Here is a 20,466-nt window from a genome sequence, read left to right as displayed (position 1 = left end):
TTAGTGTAGTTCATCTATATTATGTTTGTTGTCATTATGTGATGACCTGAGTCAGGTCATCTCTGAGGACACCATAGTGACTTCAGAAGGGATTACTGCCCTCAAATATTCACTTTGTGTAAAAACTCATTAATATTCATAAACCAGGGACTAAGAAATGGAATCGTCTCGCTACACTTTCGCTCATTAACATTTTCAACGATTTATAGTATACATCAGTTGGCACATATGTAATGTGAGAAGATAACTTAGTGTAAAATCGGAACACCGTCGTCAGAAACTAGACTATGTATACACTGTTGGTATGTTCAAATTTCTGACAACATTCGTCAGTCAAACCACAAGGACTTGGAATTGGCGAAAACTGGGAATAGAAACAACTCATTCGCCGGTTTAAGTATGGGTTCTATTTATTCCGCATAGCAATACAATATCTCGGTAAAATGGTAATAAACAACTTATCCATTTATTACATGCATGTATGGTTAATGTGGTTTGTTATGCGAGAATATGTTGAACCCAACAGATTCACATGTTTGAAAGTTATTTCTATGACAATAGAATATTGTTTACTCAAGACTCCCGATCACATGACTTCAGAAAATAGGGTAGGTAGGTCGGGATTTTATTTTATTTCACTTACATCGGTCATAATATCTCAGAAAGAGTTTGATGAGGTGTAATAGAAGTCAATGAAACCAATTATACGTTAAGTAGAGGAACACGTTATGCAGATGTAGTCTAAAAAGTCTTGGTTTTTCTCTTGAATGTGGGTTTTTGAAACTGACCACAGCTGAGGCAAAGGCATGAAGGTGTACACGGAAATACATGTAAAGTGCTACCATTTTATCTTTTTGCATACAAAACAAATGTTTAGGACCGGGGGATCATACTAGGGCCGGTCGGAAACACACTATTTTTTTTTATTTGGCCTTATAAGTACGAGCATAAATACGTAACCAAAGTTATCATAAAGGTTCAATATTGGTTATTTCCTTTGATAACATAGCTTCAAAAAAAATCAGTCAGAACTTGGTGTTTCTTGGCAACTGGGCGAAAATTCTGTGAAATGATGAAATGATTCTCCAGAACCGAAAGCTTATGAAATACCGCTCCCCTTCAAAGTGGCCGTACATATAATAATTGGATATTTAAATTTATTGTTTTTTTTTATTCACAAACCAACTGAACCGTGTTACCATAAATGGATACAATGTAAAATAACAGTTTGTTAGTGTACTAAGGTAACAATAACAAACTTTCTGCACGCTTTTTAACCCCACCCCCACATTTACACTTTTTCAATTATCTGAAATTTATTGAGATAGATATATGGACTTGACACGTTATATATTATTTCGCAGCTTTTTGTTTCAAGGAGGAAAACTTGTGACATAGTTGGGTTGTTATCAATTAAGAATCCAAAATAAATACCCATTTCTCATTCCTATGTCCAATGATAAAAATGATTATTTTACAACTATAGTCACTGATACCTCAGATGACTAACAATTTTTTCTCATATATCCCATGACTAAAGGGGCACAAGTTGAGTTTGTAAGCTTTTTTTTAATACTCAAGTGAAAAAAACCTCAATAAAACCACATTACAGTATAATGTTAATATTACGTCGATGCATAATTTTATCTTCTGTAACATTAAGAATGTATTTTGGCAATGCTAGAACAGTTAAGTACAAATAAATTTAAGATTTAAATTTCAAACAGCTTTAAAGTCTTACTTATCAGCTTTGTGATTTTGTTTTCTTTTTTTTCGTATATTCCGTATATTCTTTATAGATTTTCTTTTTCTCGACACTGTGTGACTTTTGTGTAATGATATTGCAGTAATAATTGTATTATTGTGGACTGTGGACTAGATTAGTCCGTTGGGACTACTTCCACAGTCCAAACCAGATATAATTTAGTATTCTTTTGTTTTATTTTGTTTGTTTTGAATTGTAGGTTTGTAATACTTGGGTTTATGTTCAACTTTGTTCTATTCATTTATATCTGGTTGAATAAAGATTCACTTCACATAGTAGGAATTTGCTAAACATTTTTGATACGTATGAGAAATTACGTCATCTGATCGTTTATGTGTTATATCTAAATATAAATAAATTTGAATTCAGTCAATTGCAAGTGGTGGTTAAGTATGCTTGAGTAAGTACAATACTGCGAGTACCTTTTAAATATGCAGCATAAACTACACCCGAATACTTGTACATTCAACTTGTGCCCCTTTAAATTGCACCTATTATATGAGAAGACAGATACATGTGTATCTCACAGAAGACCAACACGGTTTACTCTAAGATGCACAGAGCGCATAGTAGACAACTGTAATCAACTTCTGTATGACACACAACTAGAAGACTTCCTTTACTTCGGTGTCATCACTTTCCAATCGTCGTTTTCGAGTATCATGCCGGGTTGATGTATTTGATGTATTTGGGTCTAAACTATTATCCGACTTTTCATCGGCAGAGTATCCATGAGTACAGCTCCATGAACAAGTACACGGTGGACGAACGCGTCCTACAACAAATTAATAACATCGTCGTATAATGTAGTTGACTTTGACGTTTCAAAGGTTCAAGTGAAGGTCCTGCAAACAATGTCATTATATATATATATATATATATATATATATATATATATATATATATATATATATATATATATATATATATATATATATGGCGAAAGCAGAATGAAACTCTATATATATATATATATATATATATATATTTATATATATATATTTATATATATTGCGCTCTGCCACTGCGGTGTAGAGCACTGTCTTAGCAGATTGATACTCACAGAGTTATATATATATATATATATATATATATATATATATATATATATATATATATATATATATATATATATATATATATATATATATATATATAGAGTTTCATTCTGCTTTCGCCAAGTAGAGTGCTCAATCACCTTGGAGAGCTATCATACATAAAAGAAGATGAGTCTGATATTACATTATTGATTTACACTTCGGACCGTTTTACCAGAAGGCGTATATATATATATATATATATATATATATATATATATATATATATATATATATATATATATACATCTGCACGCAGAGCGGAGTATATGTTGAGGGTAGAAGAAAATCAAGTCGGGTTTTTCGTCTCTACAAGCCTGTTTCGTGAGTAAATCTCGTCAGGAATACACCAACATCTCCTGACGAGTGATTTACTCACGAAACAGGCTTGTAGAGACGAAAAACCCGACTTGATTTTCTTCTACCCTCAACATATATATATATATAACACTGAATTTCTATATATAAATAATATCATGAACCATACAGTTCTAACCCAAATATTTCGAAGAGACTGAGCTCCTCTTCATCGGTGGGTCTCCAGTTCTGTCAAGCAAGTCAAGTTCTGTTACACTTTAAATACTGAAGACAGTGGTTATTGTCATGCAAATTAGTGTTCTTGTCTTGGAATGGTATGAATATTACACGTGTGTGTGTGTGTGTGTGTGTGTGTGTTTATAAATATGAATAAGTACTTGAGTAGTGAATTTAAATTTGCATCGCTATAATGTAATTTGAAATTGGCAAAATGGTGTTATAATTGTAAGAATAGCATGTGTGTAATGTATAACGTGAAACAATCATCTGATTATATTATTTGTGTATTTATTTTTTTTACGTCAATACTTCATATTTCAACAACATGAATACAGAACAAATATTTGAGATACTCTTGAGTGCTTACTTTTTAATACATTTACTAGATCTCAGCTTACATACCATTTGTTCTTTTATATTTGTGCTTATTGCGTCCATTTTGATCGTCCCCTCCATGGTCACTATGGGCATCTAAAGAAATGTAATATGTTTGACTAAATGTATACTCAACATGTTTCAAGTATTTATGTACTTGTGTATTAACTTTGATAAATTCAAAACATTTAAATACATAAAGGGAACATTGAAAACCCAATTCTTGTCAATGTACGCAAGGAAAGTGGTAAATACGTTTAATGGGTTAAACAATGTGTCCCCATTTACATGACAGTCAGACCGACTGTTAGAAAAACACAATATATCACCTCAGACCACTAACTAGTTGTCTGAGATATTACTGATGATACCACTGTGATGATTCTCGTGTCAAAGTTATGTTTACTCACATATACAGTGAAATGCATAAGGAACGAGTGAGACAGTCCGAATAAATAGATGCAATGCAACGTTTCGAATAAAAATTCTTTATCAAGGAATTCAAGGCACGATATAGTAGGTTAACACCTGACTATATCTGAATGTAGTAGTCACATAAACAGTGACGTGGTTTTTCAACGTGTTGTATAATTCACCTCTCCCCCCACTACGGTGAAGTTGCTGGCCGCCGTTGGTTTGTGTTACGTTATAACACCAATAGTTCTAATATAATATGATTTATTCCGTCCAGGCAGTCGTCGAAATAAATAATGATAAATAAAACAAATATTTGTCACTCTTAGAAACGACACCGTTGGCATTAAAATCTCAGACCACCATACAACCGCTGGGTGGTCTGAGTTAATCTTTTTTTTATTTTACAGATTATGTTACGTGGGGTGGACGTGTAATATTATTGATCTTATGGAAAGAGCACAGGCTTCGTCGCTACGCTGGAAGTAAGAAGAGTGTCGTTCAGTTTGACTCTACCGAACAACGCAGGGTTTCCCCGGGTACTTCAGTTTCCTCCTGCATTAACACTGAACTTTTCTCCTGTTATTGGGCAATGCCTGTTGGATGGTTAATAAATAAATGAATGAATAAATAAATGAATACTTTGATCATGGATCATCGGTGAGTGCATGATTCTTTGTGTCTGCAATAAGACAATTTATCTTTAAAAATGCATAATTGATGTATGTGCTAATTAGCAATATGATTTTTTGGATCTAATTCTGAAGTCAAACAGAGAATTGATTAAATTATGAAAGATATGGCATGTTTTGGTATGTTTTTAATCTATCACAGTGGGAATTCCCCTGTGATTATCAAATAACAATGACGTCATACAGTCGCACGCATGCGTAAATTGAGTTACACAGTTTTGTGTAGATCGTGCTGTTCTAACCATATGAATTTCGATATTCAACATCAATCTTTCGCAAATTTGATTTTGAAGGGGCTGTAGCATATTACCTAGCGTTAAAATTTGAAGACAAACACTTACAGAGCTAAATTATGAGAGCCATACTTTGTGTCCCCATGTGACCTCTGAACCCCATCTTACTACGTGTCGAAGGTCATCTCCTTGTCAGTCTATACAACACACCGTGTTTACACGTGTTTGGTGCTATCTTTTGGAGTTTATTGCCCCAAATCACCTTTATAACACTACAAATTGGTAAATTTAACCTCGTAAGCAGTTTGCTTTCGGGAGGGGGGGGGGATTGGTACCCTTTTGGAATGACGCGTTCGTGTCTCGGGGCTTTCCCCTTTCCCTTCGCCTTTTCTACGAATCTATGAGTCAATATTTTGACTGAATAGGCTGCAGACAAAGGGCGTTTATGTGTTGGTATAAATGTTATATAAACGACCAGCTCACTATAATTTCACAATGTAACGGTATGGTTGACGTTAAAAACGCACGAAATACGACGCCTTTACTGACCCCGAGCGATACAAAGGTCTAATTTTGGAGAAAATGAAATGATTATATTAGCATTGAAATTACGACTGAACTATTTATATATGAAACAGACTTATCAGAATGTCGACTCGTACTGCACTTAATCTTAATACAATTAAATAAGAAAAGAAAAAACTCACAAATTCTATCCCGGGTTGCAATAGCGCAAGTATGCATTTCAGACATTCGAATTGTCTAGTTCAGGCGTTGTAATGTAAGCTTAGATGTGCGTATTTCACTTTCGATTTGACCTCAGATCACACAGATGGTCTGCTATTTGACAAAATGAAAATATGTAATAAATGCCATCACAGTCGACGTCGAGGTGTAAGAAAAAATTGCACCAAATTCCACTCACCTCTGATTAGTATGTTATTATTGATTATCACTACCTGGAGCTGTACGTTGCTGACGAGTGTTCGTGTATAAACTATAACATGGCTTCAATATTCACATTGGGTTTTTCCTAAGCTATAAATATACCTTCTGTTGACGTCATCATAGTCTCGGTTACCCAGACTCTCACTGCTGTGGTTTGACAGGTAATGATTGCTGTTCATTTGCAAAAAATCACATTTATGAACCACGCCACAACATATTATAATATGTCTCAATATCAAAAATATGGTGTATTGCTATTTTGCATCCGGGATATTACCGGATAACGTAATGTAATGTGAAATACCCGTAACGGTCGTTGCTGGTCGAGGCTTGAGGGCCAGAAATTGAAGGGTGGGCCATTTTTTTCATTTAATTTTCTTGGAGTTTTAAGTACAGATCCTCGCAACATTAAGACGTCCGCCAGGCACTCGGTCTAGAAGTGACAATTATTTATTGCTTGCATAGTGACAACAGACAATTTACAATCTGGGCTAAGGGTTACTGAAGGGTCATCTCATTTGACATTCTTCTACAGTTATACAACTTTATATACACTACTGTAGTGTTAATACTATTTGTAAATACTTGTCTGTCTGTCTGTCTGTCTGTCTGTCTGTCTGTCTGTCTGTCTGTCTGTCTGTCTGTCTGTCTGTCTGTCTGAAAACCTGTCTAAGTAATATCTACGTGATTGTTTTACTTTCTCAATACTATGTTAATTAGTGGATACAAACACATTCGTTCATTTTGAATTTGCAGAACATAGCAACTGTACATTTATAAAAGTACAACTGATATTGGTCTGGAAATACCAACAGCAACGTTTAGCTGTGTTTTTCTGGGGTAATGGTATAAGGTCATCCTCGTTCGCAGGACATGGATAAGAATAACTGTATATTGTAAATTATTAAGAGCCATAAGCAATACATTGACACTGTGACTCCATTACATATACCAATAGTGCAGGGTGTTCAATGACCATCGTCTTGGATAGTCAATGGTACTCATTAACCGCAATAACACGTTATATTGGTGGTAATTCTCAAGTTCTGGCGGTGGAATTATTTCTGGATCCAAGCGACAGGTTTGTGTCTAGTCTGTTTCATGTGACCCAAGAATTACCAACCGTTCATTATCCGACATCTTTGACGCATTCATAGCGTACACAAAACTGAACAAATTATAAGTTTTCCACATATGGTTAATAACGTGCTGTGTAACTTAACTGTCTTTGCACAATGTTTCGCATATTCTGAAGTTGTCAAGATTGGACATTAGTGTATGGTCAATATAGTTGTATTCGTTATTGAAAGTTGATCGACTCGGACGACTTTTAATGTCCAGGTATGGCCCCGGGGCTTTCCCCAGGTCATACACTAGACTACCACATTGAGACAGCCATGTTTTATAACTAACGTCACGTTCTATTTGAAAATAAAATTTATTGTCTGCGTTAAAAACTGTGAAGTAAACTGTATCTTAGAAGAAACCGCCTTATGTTAATGACATTGCAACACGTGCATTGTCTACTCGATAGGAGTGTAGTCTTAAAATTAAAAGAAAATATGTTCGTGTATAGTTTGTATTATTAATTCCTGTGCAGGCAGTAATAAATATTTGTTGAAATTATTGTCAGTACTTTTGCATATTCATGTAAATTATTGATACAACGCAAGAAATCTTGTTTGGGTTTGGACAATTAGATGACGTGACAGAGTCTATTGTCCGTAATGGCGTCGTTGAATAATTGGTAACTATATAACTATATACAACGTTTTCTACGAATTAGTGTCACGTGATTTCTAAGAAGCGAGTGTCTCTTTACAGTCACGTGAGGACAAACGTATCGAGAGACAAACATATCGATATCACAACTGTCACTAACATATGTTATGTTGGCTTTTGCATGGTTAATTCAGGTGACTACTCGTCATGATTTTGCAAATCCGAAAAGGCCAATTTTGAACCACTGAGGCCTGAGGGCAGTCTAACCATTTGTACTGCTACCCACTATGTAGATGATTTCTATGCAACTATGTCTGGCATAAAACCCCGCACCCAATAATATCAGCTATATTGTGGCGTATGTTGCATAGACAACAACATGGAGTAATAGACTAGATGGTATACATTCAAAAAACAATATATATATATATATATATATATATATATATATATATATATATATATATATATATATATATATATATATATATATATATATATATATATATATATATTTGTGTAACAGAAAGACTGCGCCCATAGCAACAGCTAAGTGATGGTGTGTAAGGCAAAAGTAACAACGTGACTGGATAGACAAATTGATCAATATTCGCCAAATTAAAATGTAAATGACTAGCGACTTGCCCATTCTCATAGCAACAATGAAATGATGACATAAATTATATACACAAATTACAACATATAGATGGTTGGGCAAATACATAAATTTAACCTTCAAAAATATAAAAATATAGTCATCTAGAAACTGGATATTAGTCCTGCGCATACTAACACTTAAATGATGATTTCCATTGCATAGGCGACAGCATGGCTTGATGGACATCTTTAAAAAAAATAACACATAAAGTGTACAGTTACAACGCCATTGTCGCTGTTTTTTCTACAGGTTTATCAATCCAACTTCATCATCTTGTTCTTGTTATTGATGTACAACTTCCATAGACGATGGATCCATTCATAACCTTCCTGAATGACCTTGCAGGAGATGTTCCAGAAGGTATGTGTCAGATTCAGTCTTGAAATTTCAAAGTACCTAAATTTGTCATCGCACGTGTTCAGAAAATGAAATGGGATTTTCTATGTTTTGGTTATCATTTCTTCTCTAATATCTACAATGTTTGGGGATGATTGAGAATGTTCACATATCAGATATATTTAGTAACATAAATTATATGGTGGACCAATTATTTGATCTAAGTTTTTTTGAGAATGGCTATCAAAATGGTCCATTGATCTCAACGAATCAGTTTGTTGTGAGGCGGGAAATATTTGCAATACTGAATGAAACATTCATTTTAAACACTTATCAAGTTCTAACCAATGCCTTATATTTTAAAGGTCATGAATATATATTTTGCCTTTGACATGTTACCCCAAATCTGAAATTCTAAAATCGGAAAATTTGTCTTTTGTTTATTTCAGAGAAATTCATGGAAATGATTTATAATTACTTGACAGAAGGGCTGGCCCCAAGCATTACCGTTCGTGACAGGGAAAATATTATTAAACAACCGTACCAGCGTGTGATTGGGTTGTTTGATAAATTACGTTCAACTGGGCATCTTACTGGACGTAAGTCGGATGTCCTAATTAACCTATTGAAGAGAACAAGACAAGAACAACTTGCTATGCTTGTTCAAATAAGGTTTGACAAAGGATTTTCAAACGATTATCCGTACACGGAGTTAAAAAAGGAAGCGGCGAATAAATTTGAAAATAAGGCATCGTCGAGTACAAGTGGCGTTACACCTTGTGAGCAGTCAGGGTCTACCTTACCAAAGCAGCAACATGCTGATCATTCAGAACAAGAAAAAGTTCAAAACAAACCAACAGATGAAACATCTGCAAGGGAGCAGCAAGGAAACGTCGTGAGTGGTGACTGCGTTGATGCAGGTAACAGTGGAATACATCAAAGGAAACATACAAAAAATGATGAGGAAGGAAATGGGAACGGTGAGTAGTATCAATACGGAATCGTGAAATATAAGAACACTTTTCTATGGAAATATAAAAATATAATTGTCTATAGAGAAAAAAACGAGACTGATAGTTTTCGCCAAACCCACATTGCTAAACCTCTACTCGATATGATATATTTGGCTGAATAGGAAAGGCTTGCTGGTACACTGTGTCAAGGCTCGGACTTTCTTCTTGCTCTAACAGCTAGCCTCAGCATCGTGTGACAACTGTTTCAAGAAGTATGAAACATTTAACATTTGTTGATACCCCATAATACCCAGACCGGTACCGATATCTACTGCATAATTGTACTTGTATACCAGTATCCCAGTATCCCTGTACTGTGCGCCCTCATCGATCACATTAGCCCTATGTGACCGATGGCTTCGCCTAACACGTCAACAAAAGGTTAGCCCTATGTGATCGGTGAGGGCGCACAGTAGAGGGATACTAGGATGCAAGTATATGCAGTAGATATCGGTACATACAAAACAACCCAAGTTTTAGCTATTTATGCGAATCTCCGAGGACTGTGAGAGAGTCTAGCGTATTCAAACCCAGATTTGTGGTTTTGTAAAACTGTATAGCTGATTGATAAGCAAACTTCTGGTGTGAAAGGTTTACTAATTATAAAAGAAATTATAAAAACTCATTAATATGACAAAATGTTTAATAAGGTAACGTTTGTTTCTCTCTAACTTAACAGAAGGGAATCAACGACATGTCAAAACTGACGTAGTGAGAACTAATGGACTGTGTTTACTTCAAGGTTGTAAGATTATTGGTCTAGTGTCTATCATCATGATTCCAGTTGTTTTCGGAATTTACTATTGGGACTCACCAGTAACTACAAGTGGGGAATATACTATGCCTACTGTACCTGTGCCTTCGGTGATTAACTTTGGTAAAGCAAGGTAAATCTAATAATTCTATGGTATTCAAATAGAATTCCTGATCCTTGAGATTTGTTTTCATATAAATGAAAGTCAAAAGTTACACGAGTAGCTCATTTTATTCCCACTGCTGGACAGGGAAGGATAACAAACTGGAGTTCAAATGAATTAGATGAACGTCTGAGTTTCAGAAAATTGATATTTCTTTTAATTATCTGGAAGAAACAGTGCGAAGTGTGACATACGTGACTACAACAATCGCTGCCATAACGTTGCCAAATCACTCTGAATATGTAAGACAAGGTGTTAACTGATCAAGAGAATGATAGCATCTAATAATTCTGGTCATTATTTTTTCTTTTACAGAAGTGTTCTGATACTGAATGATGAATGGGGGACGTCAAAGGGTGGAATATCTAGCTTCCATCGTCAGATTTCCCAGTTGGCTAGAAAATCAGGATGTCAGGTTTACGTGACTGCATTGGAGGCAAGTCCAGAGGATATCGCAGATGCTAAAAACAAAGGAATTCATCTAATAGTTGCAGAAAATACAGATAAAGAAAAACCAAGCCTTAATTGGTTAACCAAATATCATAAAATTCACTTTCCAAATTTAGAAAAGGAAATACCAAATTTGGATACAATCATAGCACACATACCACTGACAGCAGAAGCAGCCTTCAGTATCAGAAATACACGGTTCACAGGAAGAAAAGTGTTCCTCTTCACTCACGTTATTCCCGAAGATACGGAAGTCCATAAGGAAACTGGGACACCATCAAAGATAGAAAATAAAGAAAAGGCGATACTAAAATACGCTAAGGATGCAGATGCGGTTTTCTCCGTCGGGCCGAGAATCTTCAATCACTTTGATAATAAGTTTCGAGCACTGCCGAAACTTAACCACAAAATTTTCCTCCCCTTACCGGATGAGGAGTTTTTTGATGTGTCCATCAGAAAACCAACGGGGAAACAGAAGATTGAAGTGTTGACTGTCGGAAGAGTTTCGGGAGTAGAAAACTTAAAAGGGTATGACATTGTAGCAAAAGCAATGAGTGCTGTGGCTGAAATGTTTCATCAAATGAATATGCAACTCCCAACTTGGAAGATCAGGGGTGTTCCAAGTGACCGGCACAAGGAAAGTAAAGAATACATCTACGGGAACCTCAAGTCCAAGTACTTACAACCTAACTTGTACCCATACGGCGATCAAAAAGATATCATGGTAGATCTCCAACAAAGCCATTTATTTCTCATGCCTTCTCGTAGTGAACCGTTTGGACTGGTTGGTCTTGAAGCTCTAGCAGCTGGACTTCCTGTACTGGTGACCAAAAACTCGGGCCTTGCGGATTTCATCAAAGAATATTTCCCCCGCGATGCGAATTCGATGATCGTTGATGTAGGTGTCACTGACACTTTTCTGGAGGAAGATGTGCAAATATGGCACAAGAGTATTACTGATGTACTAAGAGATAATTACAGTATGAGATTCGACGTCGCCTTAGATATCAAGAAGAAACTGAAAGACCTACCTGCGGTCAAGGAGTCAGAAAAAGTATTCACAGATCTGCTTTTGAAGTAACCCGAGTGTCGCTAAAAAGTAATAATCGTTTTTACAGTGCCTTTCCTAATGTGTCTTACCTACTAGACTAGTATGTTTGGGTAAATTTGTTAGAATAGACAAGATTGTCATATTCCACTTCAACTTTTTAACGACATTTGTTCACTATTCGGATGTGTAATGGAATCTTCTCTCCGTGTACAAGGGGACTTTAAATCTAGTAACCCCAGTGCATTAACACTGAACCCATGAAGGATGGCCCTCACTGGACTTCTTGGGAGACAAGTGTTTATATGCTTAAAGAACTATCCAGTATAAATAAAGATTATTATTGCAACAAATACAATGAATGCAAATAAATTTGACTCAAATTAGACGCAATTTCTTCTAATTATTGCACTGCAGATTCAGTCGTTCATTCTTAATACAATTTTAGCGAACGCTAGCCACTAGTCAAAAAAAAATTTTTCACCTCAATTTTGGTGAGTTATTTTCAGAGTATGATAGTCTTTGTTAATTATTTCATACAATTTTATAAACTTGAGTTTGGAGAAATAAGAAATAAGTGCTCATTTCATATGGGTAATATTTAGATGTTTCAAAGTCAAAGGGTTATCTGTGTTATGTTATTATATCGATCTAGTGACGTCATGTTATTTTTTAATTTATATTTGACGCATCGGAAACAATATGTGAAATATAAAGATCATTGTTCTGATATTACAATTGTAGATGTTGGTGTCCCACAGGGTTCGATTCTCGGACCCCTGTTGTTCATTACATATGTCAACGATTTACCTTTATATTTGAATGATACCAGTTCCATATCATTTGCTGACGACACAACCGTATATGCTTCTGATAACAGCATTGTTAAAATTACATCAGCAATTAACAAAGATCTAACGAGTATTAGTCGCTGGGTCTCAGACAATAAGCTCTGTATTAATGGTACCAAATCTAAATCGATGTTGATTACAACTGTACAAAAACGATCACACTTGCATACACAGTGTCTTGACGTTTCTGTTAGTAATATACAATTAGATTGTGTAAAGAGCGAAAAATTACTTGGTGTTATGTTACAGCATAACCTGGAGTGGTCTGATCACATAAGGTATATAGAATCCAAAGTTAAAGCCAAATATATATCTTTTATCGAGAATGAAACATTTCCTTACAGTACATTCCAGAAAAATATTTTACTGTAGCTTTATTCTACCCTATTTATGCTACTGTTCTAATGTGTGGGGTACTACATCGGCTGTTAACATTCAAGTATTAGAGCGTATTCAAAGACGCTGTATGAGATTAATTCTAGACACTGATCATACAGTACCAACAAAAGATCTTTATCTTCGTCTAAAATGGTTACCCCTGACATTAAAACTACAGTTAAACAGACTTGTTCTTGTATTTAAAGCTATAAAGAAAGTTGCACCTGATAATGTAAATGCTCTGTTTAACCAATACTGTCCCACACGAAATTTACGGTCAGTTGATCAGTACCTTTTAGAAATACCTAGAGCTAAAACTGAGTTTTTTAAGAAGTCATTTACAGTAAGAGGAGCCAAAGATTTTAATAATCTACCTGTACATTTGCGTAAAATAGATGCAGTTGATGTTTTTAAGAGGGATTGCTATAATTTCTTATTTACAAAGTATATGGATGAATCATTTTAAGTTAATTGTACTTATTGTATCTGTAAATGTATTTTAAACAGTCTATTGAAATTTTATTCGTCTTTTGATTGTCACCAATGTCAATTTTAAGTGTTTGTTTGGTATTGAATATTTGTAGTGCACTGTATTGCCGTGTATTTAATTGTGTTGTTATTTTGTATTTTGATGTATCTCGACCTCCACGAAAAGAGGTTTAAAAACCTATGGAGTTATCGAGATTAATAAATAAAGATTAATAATAATAATGTTATCAAATCGATTTAGTGACGTCATGTTATCGAATCGATTTAGTGACGTCGTTATCAAATCGATCTAGTGACGTCACGTTATCAAATCCATTTAGTGACGTCGTATTATCGAATCGATCTAGTGACGTCACGTTATCAAATCGATTTAGTGACGTCATGTTATCAAATCAATCTAGTGACGTCATGTTATCTAATGGATCTAGTGACGTCATGTTATCAAATCAATTTAGTGACGTCATATTATCAAATCAATTTAGTGACGTCATGTTGTCAAATCACTACTACTGAACCCATGAGTAATGGTCCTCACTGGACATCTACGTTTATATACTATCCAGTATAAATAAAAAATTGTCATTGCTATTAAATCGAGTTTAAATAGTGACGTCATGTTATCAAATCGGGTTAGTAAGGTCATGGCACTATCAGACATGCGCAATTTGGCAACACCTCACGAAATGTCCAAAATAACTAAACATGCTGAAAGAGGAAACCAAATTGAAAAGTTCCAAATATCTATTCGACAGAGTAAGTTACAATTTTATGTTAGAGGTTAACGACCTTAACTGCAAATTTGAATTCAATCTTTCATTTTAAATTGAGTAAGTAAATGATTTAAACAGATGTGATACTAGTATATGTCGATTCAAGGTGATGTTTATATTCTCTATTATGTAAGGAATATAGGTTTTACGTGTTTGGCTTGCTTAAAACTAATCCAGACTTCGGCTTTTTTCGGACTTACTCGGTGTAAATACAGGGTTTCGGTAACTTTTTAATTACTGGGTGTATACATTTTTATATTTATATTCAAATAAAGGAAGTAATTGATATATTTACGAACGGTGTTTAATTGAATGGCCTTTATATACAAGAAATACAGAAAGCAAAAAAGTACACGGTGGTTGCCATCATTTCTAACTTATATCTACGTATATGTATTGAATGGAACCATTGCTAGCCCACTGAGACCTGTCATCTTGCCCATTCAATACCACGTTTTATTCCCGATATAATGATTCACTATAATTCTTATCCTGTTACAATGTTGAAAGCCATAATCTCAAATCGATAATAAATCAAATCAGATCTAATGCAAGTCAAATATGTAGATGTACCCAACGATGAACCAAAAGTAAATGAAAACAGCGTCAGCTAATTGTTCTCTACATACATTGCATACTATTAAGCAAAGTTTGAAGGTTTTATGTTAATTAATGACAAGATGATGTGTGGTTGAAGTACTCGTCACAAAGTCTTGCCTGGCAATGGTACATCCCCATCTTAACATGCACTGAAAGACAAAAAAACCAAACACATAAATATTTTTTTTTATGAGTGGTAGTCAATATGCTCTCACTAAAGGTCAAGGACAGTGTGACATCACAAGAATCGCAAATTTATCAAAGTGTACACTGGTGGGTTCCGTCTTCAAGGGCAAAATGGCGAGCTACATGAACTTGTTGAAACTGGGCTTAAGTTATATCGTGGGGGATAATTTCAAAATGAATATATAGAAGTAAAACAACTCTGACTGGACAGAGCGTTATTACCTAGTTATAGAGAGAGGCATGACAAATTTTTGAGTTTGAAGATATACCGAAAGTATGTCACATCATCACATTCACTCACCGTTAATTATTCTATTACACACGTGACCATATAGATTTTTCACATGGTAGGAAAGGCCTGAGACAGAAGCATTTTACAACTCGGTGAATATCATAAGTATATATATAAACATATTCCCTGTTTAAACCAACACTAGAAATCAGGGGTCACCCACCCTAGATAACTTTGAAATGGAGGTCAAAATGATGAGAAAATCAAACCATTTATAATCCAAGAAGGCAGCCGAATATTGAGTTAAATCAATGGGGAAGTACAAGAATGTGAGTATCCTCCAAAACATGACAATGAATCCTAGCATGTATTTTATCATTTCAATTGTACCAGGAAGAGGCTTTCATTTTGTGTGGAGACAATTGCTATGAATCATACAAATACAATATGTCACTGCTCTTAACTGAACGTTGAAGGTGCAACAACTCTCAAACACGGGCTAATACAAATAATATTTATATAGATTCGCAGTGTAATGTTTTAAATACCTTCCAGGTGCCTCCCAGCTCCTTCCGAATTGCTCGAGATCAAGGGCCGGGGTTCCATCTGGCAGGTACATATCGTTGTTGTAGTCTCCATCTGCATTACCAAGAAGTCCACATACCTTACCATACATTTGATGATGTACAGTGGCTTTGATACTTTTTACACCATCCCAGACGACTGTAAATTTCTCAGAAACGGTGATAGTTGTCATAATGCCGTGTTTTTCTAATAAAATACCCGGGGTTATATGATACGAGGTGGCATCCAAAGTCTTACCATTCATCTATCGAGGAAATTAAAAAAAATAGTTTTGAATTGTCCTCATTTCTTTGCTGACGTCATCAATGAGGTTAGAGTAGGCCATTAGATGATAATTGAAATATCAAAAAAATAATAAAAAATATTACTTATAAGAGTTTACTTTAATCGGGAACCAACACCTTTAAATTTATATAATGTGTATACAACACACATACTTGCATACACACACACACACACACACACACACACACACACACACACACACACACACACACACACACACACACACACACGTATGAACAGTATGTACTAGTATACAACAAGCGTGTGTACTTCAACTTTTTATCTATCAATGAATGGCCTTCATTCATTATTTGAAGTTGACACTTACCGTAACTACACCATCCTTGTATAAATGTAGAGTTGTCTCGTTCACCTGGTCCACGTTCAGTCGAATAGTAGCTGCTGCTACCCGAGCAATGGGGTTGCCTTTCATAACACCAGCTTCCGTGATCGACTCAACCCTGAACGTAGCGGGTGAATATCCACATCCATCGGTGAAGAGAACGTAGGAACACACACCTTGGTAGTCATATCGAAGTCCATCGAATGTAGTCATGTGAGGATCACCCCTTGTCGACCCTGTAATCAAAATATAAGTCAGTGAATGTGGTTAAATGATGATCTCGAGATGATAAACCCTCATTAAGAATGTACGTCAGTGAATACATACTGCTATTATAATGTACATCGGTGAACGTAGTCACGTGCCAGTCACATGACGATAAGCATGTAAAATGTGTAGTTAATTATGCGTGATGAGGATCGATACTGTACAGTAAACAAAGTCGGATTTAACTTTATTGTTATTAGCAGATTGCACGAGTTTCTATTCTCTAGATACGAAATAGAATATGTAATTGTAAAACAGAGGGTGAGTAAATTTGCTACAAGGGGCTGGCGTACTGTGATAATAAAATATTGAATTAGAGTTCCAAGTGAACAAATAGTAATCCGCAATATTTTGCTATATTTTGACCAAGTATTAAAACTTCGCTACAGTGTTCGGAAACCATAGTGTGACGATGATGATGACGATGTACATTTACTGATCAGCAGTGGGGTATGGCGACGTAGCTGTATTGATGATGAAATGCTATAATTATACAGTTATTAAAAAACGATTTACGAGTGAGCATTACTACAATTCAAATTTAGAGAAATGAGATTGAAATAGACATTCTCACCATCTCTTTCTTCTTCTTCACTACCCCCTTGCTCTTGTTCTTCACCACCCCCTTGTTCTTCTTCTTCATTACCACGTCTTTGACGACGGTGATGCAGGAAACCATTGGCTTCTCTCACATTATCAATGAACACTACAATATATAATTTTGTAAAATTCGTTTCACTATACCAGATAAGACAATAGATTTTCCCTAATAGTTTTAAAATTTAGAAATAAAATGAGATAAAATCAAATAAAAGATAAGGAACATTTAATCTAATCTATGAGACTCAAGACAAAAATAACATACGATACATCATTAATGTGATATATTGTTGCTGTTGTTATCAACAACACAGTGTGTTTTGATACAAAGCCGACGTCGACGAGATTCAAACCTATTCCCGTACTAACGATGCCATGAATCTAAGAGTAAAGCAGTGCGCATGTTTTTGGACACCGCTTGCTGAAAAGTTTGCAAGTTTGATGAAATCCATTTTGAAAGAAAGAAAAAAATAAGAAAAAGGCTGTTTCAGCAGTAAACTTAAAAAATGAGTAAATAAAGAAAATCTTGTCTTTCAATATCACTCACCATCTCGTTTCATCTTACCAAGAATACTTGGTACCTGTAAAATGTAAAACAACACTGTTAGTTGAACAGACAACTGGGTGCGATGCATGGAGATCGAACTTGTTGCAATATATTAAAACGATAGTTAGTTTAAGAGACTGAATACCACCACTTGCTTAGAAACTATCTACTGAAATACAATGTTAGTTTAAACGACTGAATGCAAAAGTTTCTGCGTTCCTTGCGTGGAATTCTAACCCTTTTTAAAAGTTTCTAAAACTATACTGCTATAGATCTAAAATTACAAAGTTTATAAGACGCAAAAAATTCAGTTAAGTAAATAACATTGGGATTTCAAACTGTACCGGTCGGCGATCCTTAGACCTACAAATTGTGTGGTTCCGATTAGACTCAATTTTAGAATAGGTGAGGTAGGTAGATTTTTTATATATATATTTCTTTCATGTGTGAATGTCTACTTGAGGTAGTTATATTTTGCGCTGTTTTCCACATGGTCTCTGTGTTATTGGTTTCTTCTCATCAGATGTACCTCCATTACAGAGTGGAAGCACAGTTTTATATTGTCTTTTTAAGTATATGTCAGTTTCCACATCCACTGTTTCTGGCGAGACTTTTTAACTATGTTACAAAACGTACTATTATATTAAGTAAAATTAGACCATTCCTTACATTTCTCTTCTGGTTCTTGATAACAGCAGAAAATGCTCCGATGATCAGCATCAAAAATATAATTGCGAAAGCTTTCATCTTGGGATCCTTAGAAAGAAATTAAATAATTTGCTTCAAAATATATCAGGTTACTTTGTCAGTTGTGCAATTAAAAAGTTATAATATATACATATATGATAATTTAGAGACGTCAAACTGCCACTTACTTTTCAAAGACGCTGGCTAAATTGTTTCCTTCAATGTTTACAGGACTACAGCTTGCTGGGGACTGATTTTGCTGACTTTCGATCATATTTATGAAGCACCTAGGCACAAGGAAAATATGTAACAGCTGTTGAACAGTATCATCAGATGTTGAGTCATTCATAAAATAAAATAAAATAACATGACAAAGGAATGATTCCTCTCATTGAACAAATCGAAATTAATGCGATTATTGTAATATATACTGTGTGACATGTTTTGTTCGTCGATATAATAGCATATATATGAAGCCGAAAATGATGCGATTCTTGCACCAGCATGACAGGTCTTCTTTATCTGCAATAAAGTATAAACCAATCATTGACTGTCATTCTTGCAGAAACATTAAACGTCTGCATCATGTTTATCTCAAGCTCTACCTACCAATTTTGTCAATATCCTTAAGATCGTCATCATCCCAAATATAATGTATAAATATGTCTGGATAGAAGAAATTGACGAATAAAGTTTCCCAAACTGAACCAAATTTTACCTGATTCGAGTGATCTAACGATGGAAAGACTCGGACAATAGCTCACTAAGTCGAATGTAATTAAAAACGTATATCTTTGACGTATGCAACGTGTATGAAATTACCAATGCCGTTGGTTATGTATTTTGGGAAAGGTTACACACCAAACATGTGATCGATACTAAAATCATGACAACGCAATCTGAAAAATGTTATCATTGTTTATTTTAATATAGTTTAAACCAAAGTATTAAATAAACGACACGTCTGACACACCATAAACTCAGGTATAGTTTGATTTATGAGTTAACCGTTAAAATTATTGACTCACTGTACGTTTTTCGTTCCCGTTGTTTGATATGAACAGGCCGTTGGGGTGATCATCTGAAACATAGTATTAATATCATGCAATGGTACTTTAGGATGAATGACAATACCAATATGTGATAGGGTCTCATGCTGTCTGATTATGAAATTAGTATGCAACGTGTATGAAATTACCAATGCCGTTGGTTATGTATTTTGGGAAAGGTTACACAGCAAACATGTGATCGATACTAAAATCATGACAACGCAATCTGAAAAATGTTATCATTGTTTATTTTAATATAGTTTAAACCAAAGTATTAAATAAACGACACGTCTGACACACCATAAACTCAGGTATAGTTTGATTTATGAGTTAACCGTTAAAATACTGTACGTTTTTCGTTCCTGTTGTTTGATATGAACAGGCCATTGGGG

At 34.9% G+C, this 20,466-nt stretch overlaps 1 protein-coding gene and 1 long non-coding RNA gene across 2 annotated transcripts; both read right to left on the bottom strand.

Annotated features, from left to right (window-relative positions):
• Window positions 1-444: 444 nt before the first annotated feature.
• LOC144452970 (uncharacterized) lies at window positions 445-6,287 on the bottom strand. The gene is made up of 3 exons (XR_013482383.1): window positions 6,039-6,287; window positions 3,802-3,870; window positions 445-2,540 (listed from the first exon to the last, which is right to left on the bottom strand). It is a non-coding gene; the product is annotated as an uncharacterized LOC144452970 (long non-coding RNA).
• Window positions 6,288-15,112: 8,825 nt separating this feature from the next.
• Window positions 15,113-19,295, bottom strand: LOC144453052 (BMP-binding endothelial regulator protein-like). Its single transcript, XM_078144326.1, has 7 exons — window positions 19,214-19,295; window positions 19,008-19,094; window positions 18,339-18,372; window positions 17,766-17,897; window positions 16,910-17,160; window positions 16,260-16,540; window positions 15,113-15,442 (listed from the first exon to the last, which is right to left on the bottom strand). The coding sequence occupies exons 2-7, from the start codon at window positions 19,083-19,085 to the stop codon at window positions 15,433-15,435; spliced, it is 786 nt and encodes a 261-aa protein (XP_078000452.1). The 5' UTR covers window positions 19,086-19,094; window positions 19,214-19,295; the 3' UTR covers window positions 15,113-15,432.
• Between the last annotated feature and the right edge of the window lie 1,171 nt (window positions 19,296-20,466).

The sequence above is a fragment of the Glandiceps talaboti genome, chromosome 23 (genome assembly GCF_964340395.1).
Source record: "Glandiceps talaboti chromosome 23, keGlaTala1.1, whole genome shotgun sequence".
Classification (NCBI taxonomy): Eukaryota; Metazoa; Hemichordata; class Enteropneusta; family Spengelidae; genus Glandiceps; species Glandiceps talaboti.
Note: the sequence above shows the minus strand (reverse complement) of the source record. Positions and strands in the feature narration are given on the sequence as shown.

What these genes read in the sequence shown, in the direction of transcription:
- LOC144453052 (XM_078144326.1), bottom strand. Translation starts at nt 19,085, where the DNA reads ATGAAAGCTTTCGCAATTATATTTTTGATGCTGATCATCGGAGCATTT. An exon ending in TCAAGAACCAGAAGAGAAAT is followed by an intron (nt 18,373 to 19,007) that starts GTAAGGAATGGT and finishes TACATTTTACAG; the next exon opens with GTACCAAGTATTCTTGGTAA. An exon ending in ACAAGGATGGTGTAGTTACG is followed by an intron (nt 16,541 to 16,909) that starts GTAAGTGTCAAC and finishes TTTCCTCGATAG; the next exon opens with ATGAATGGTAAGACTTTGGA.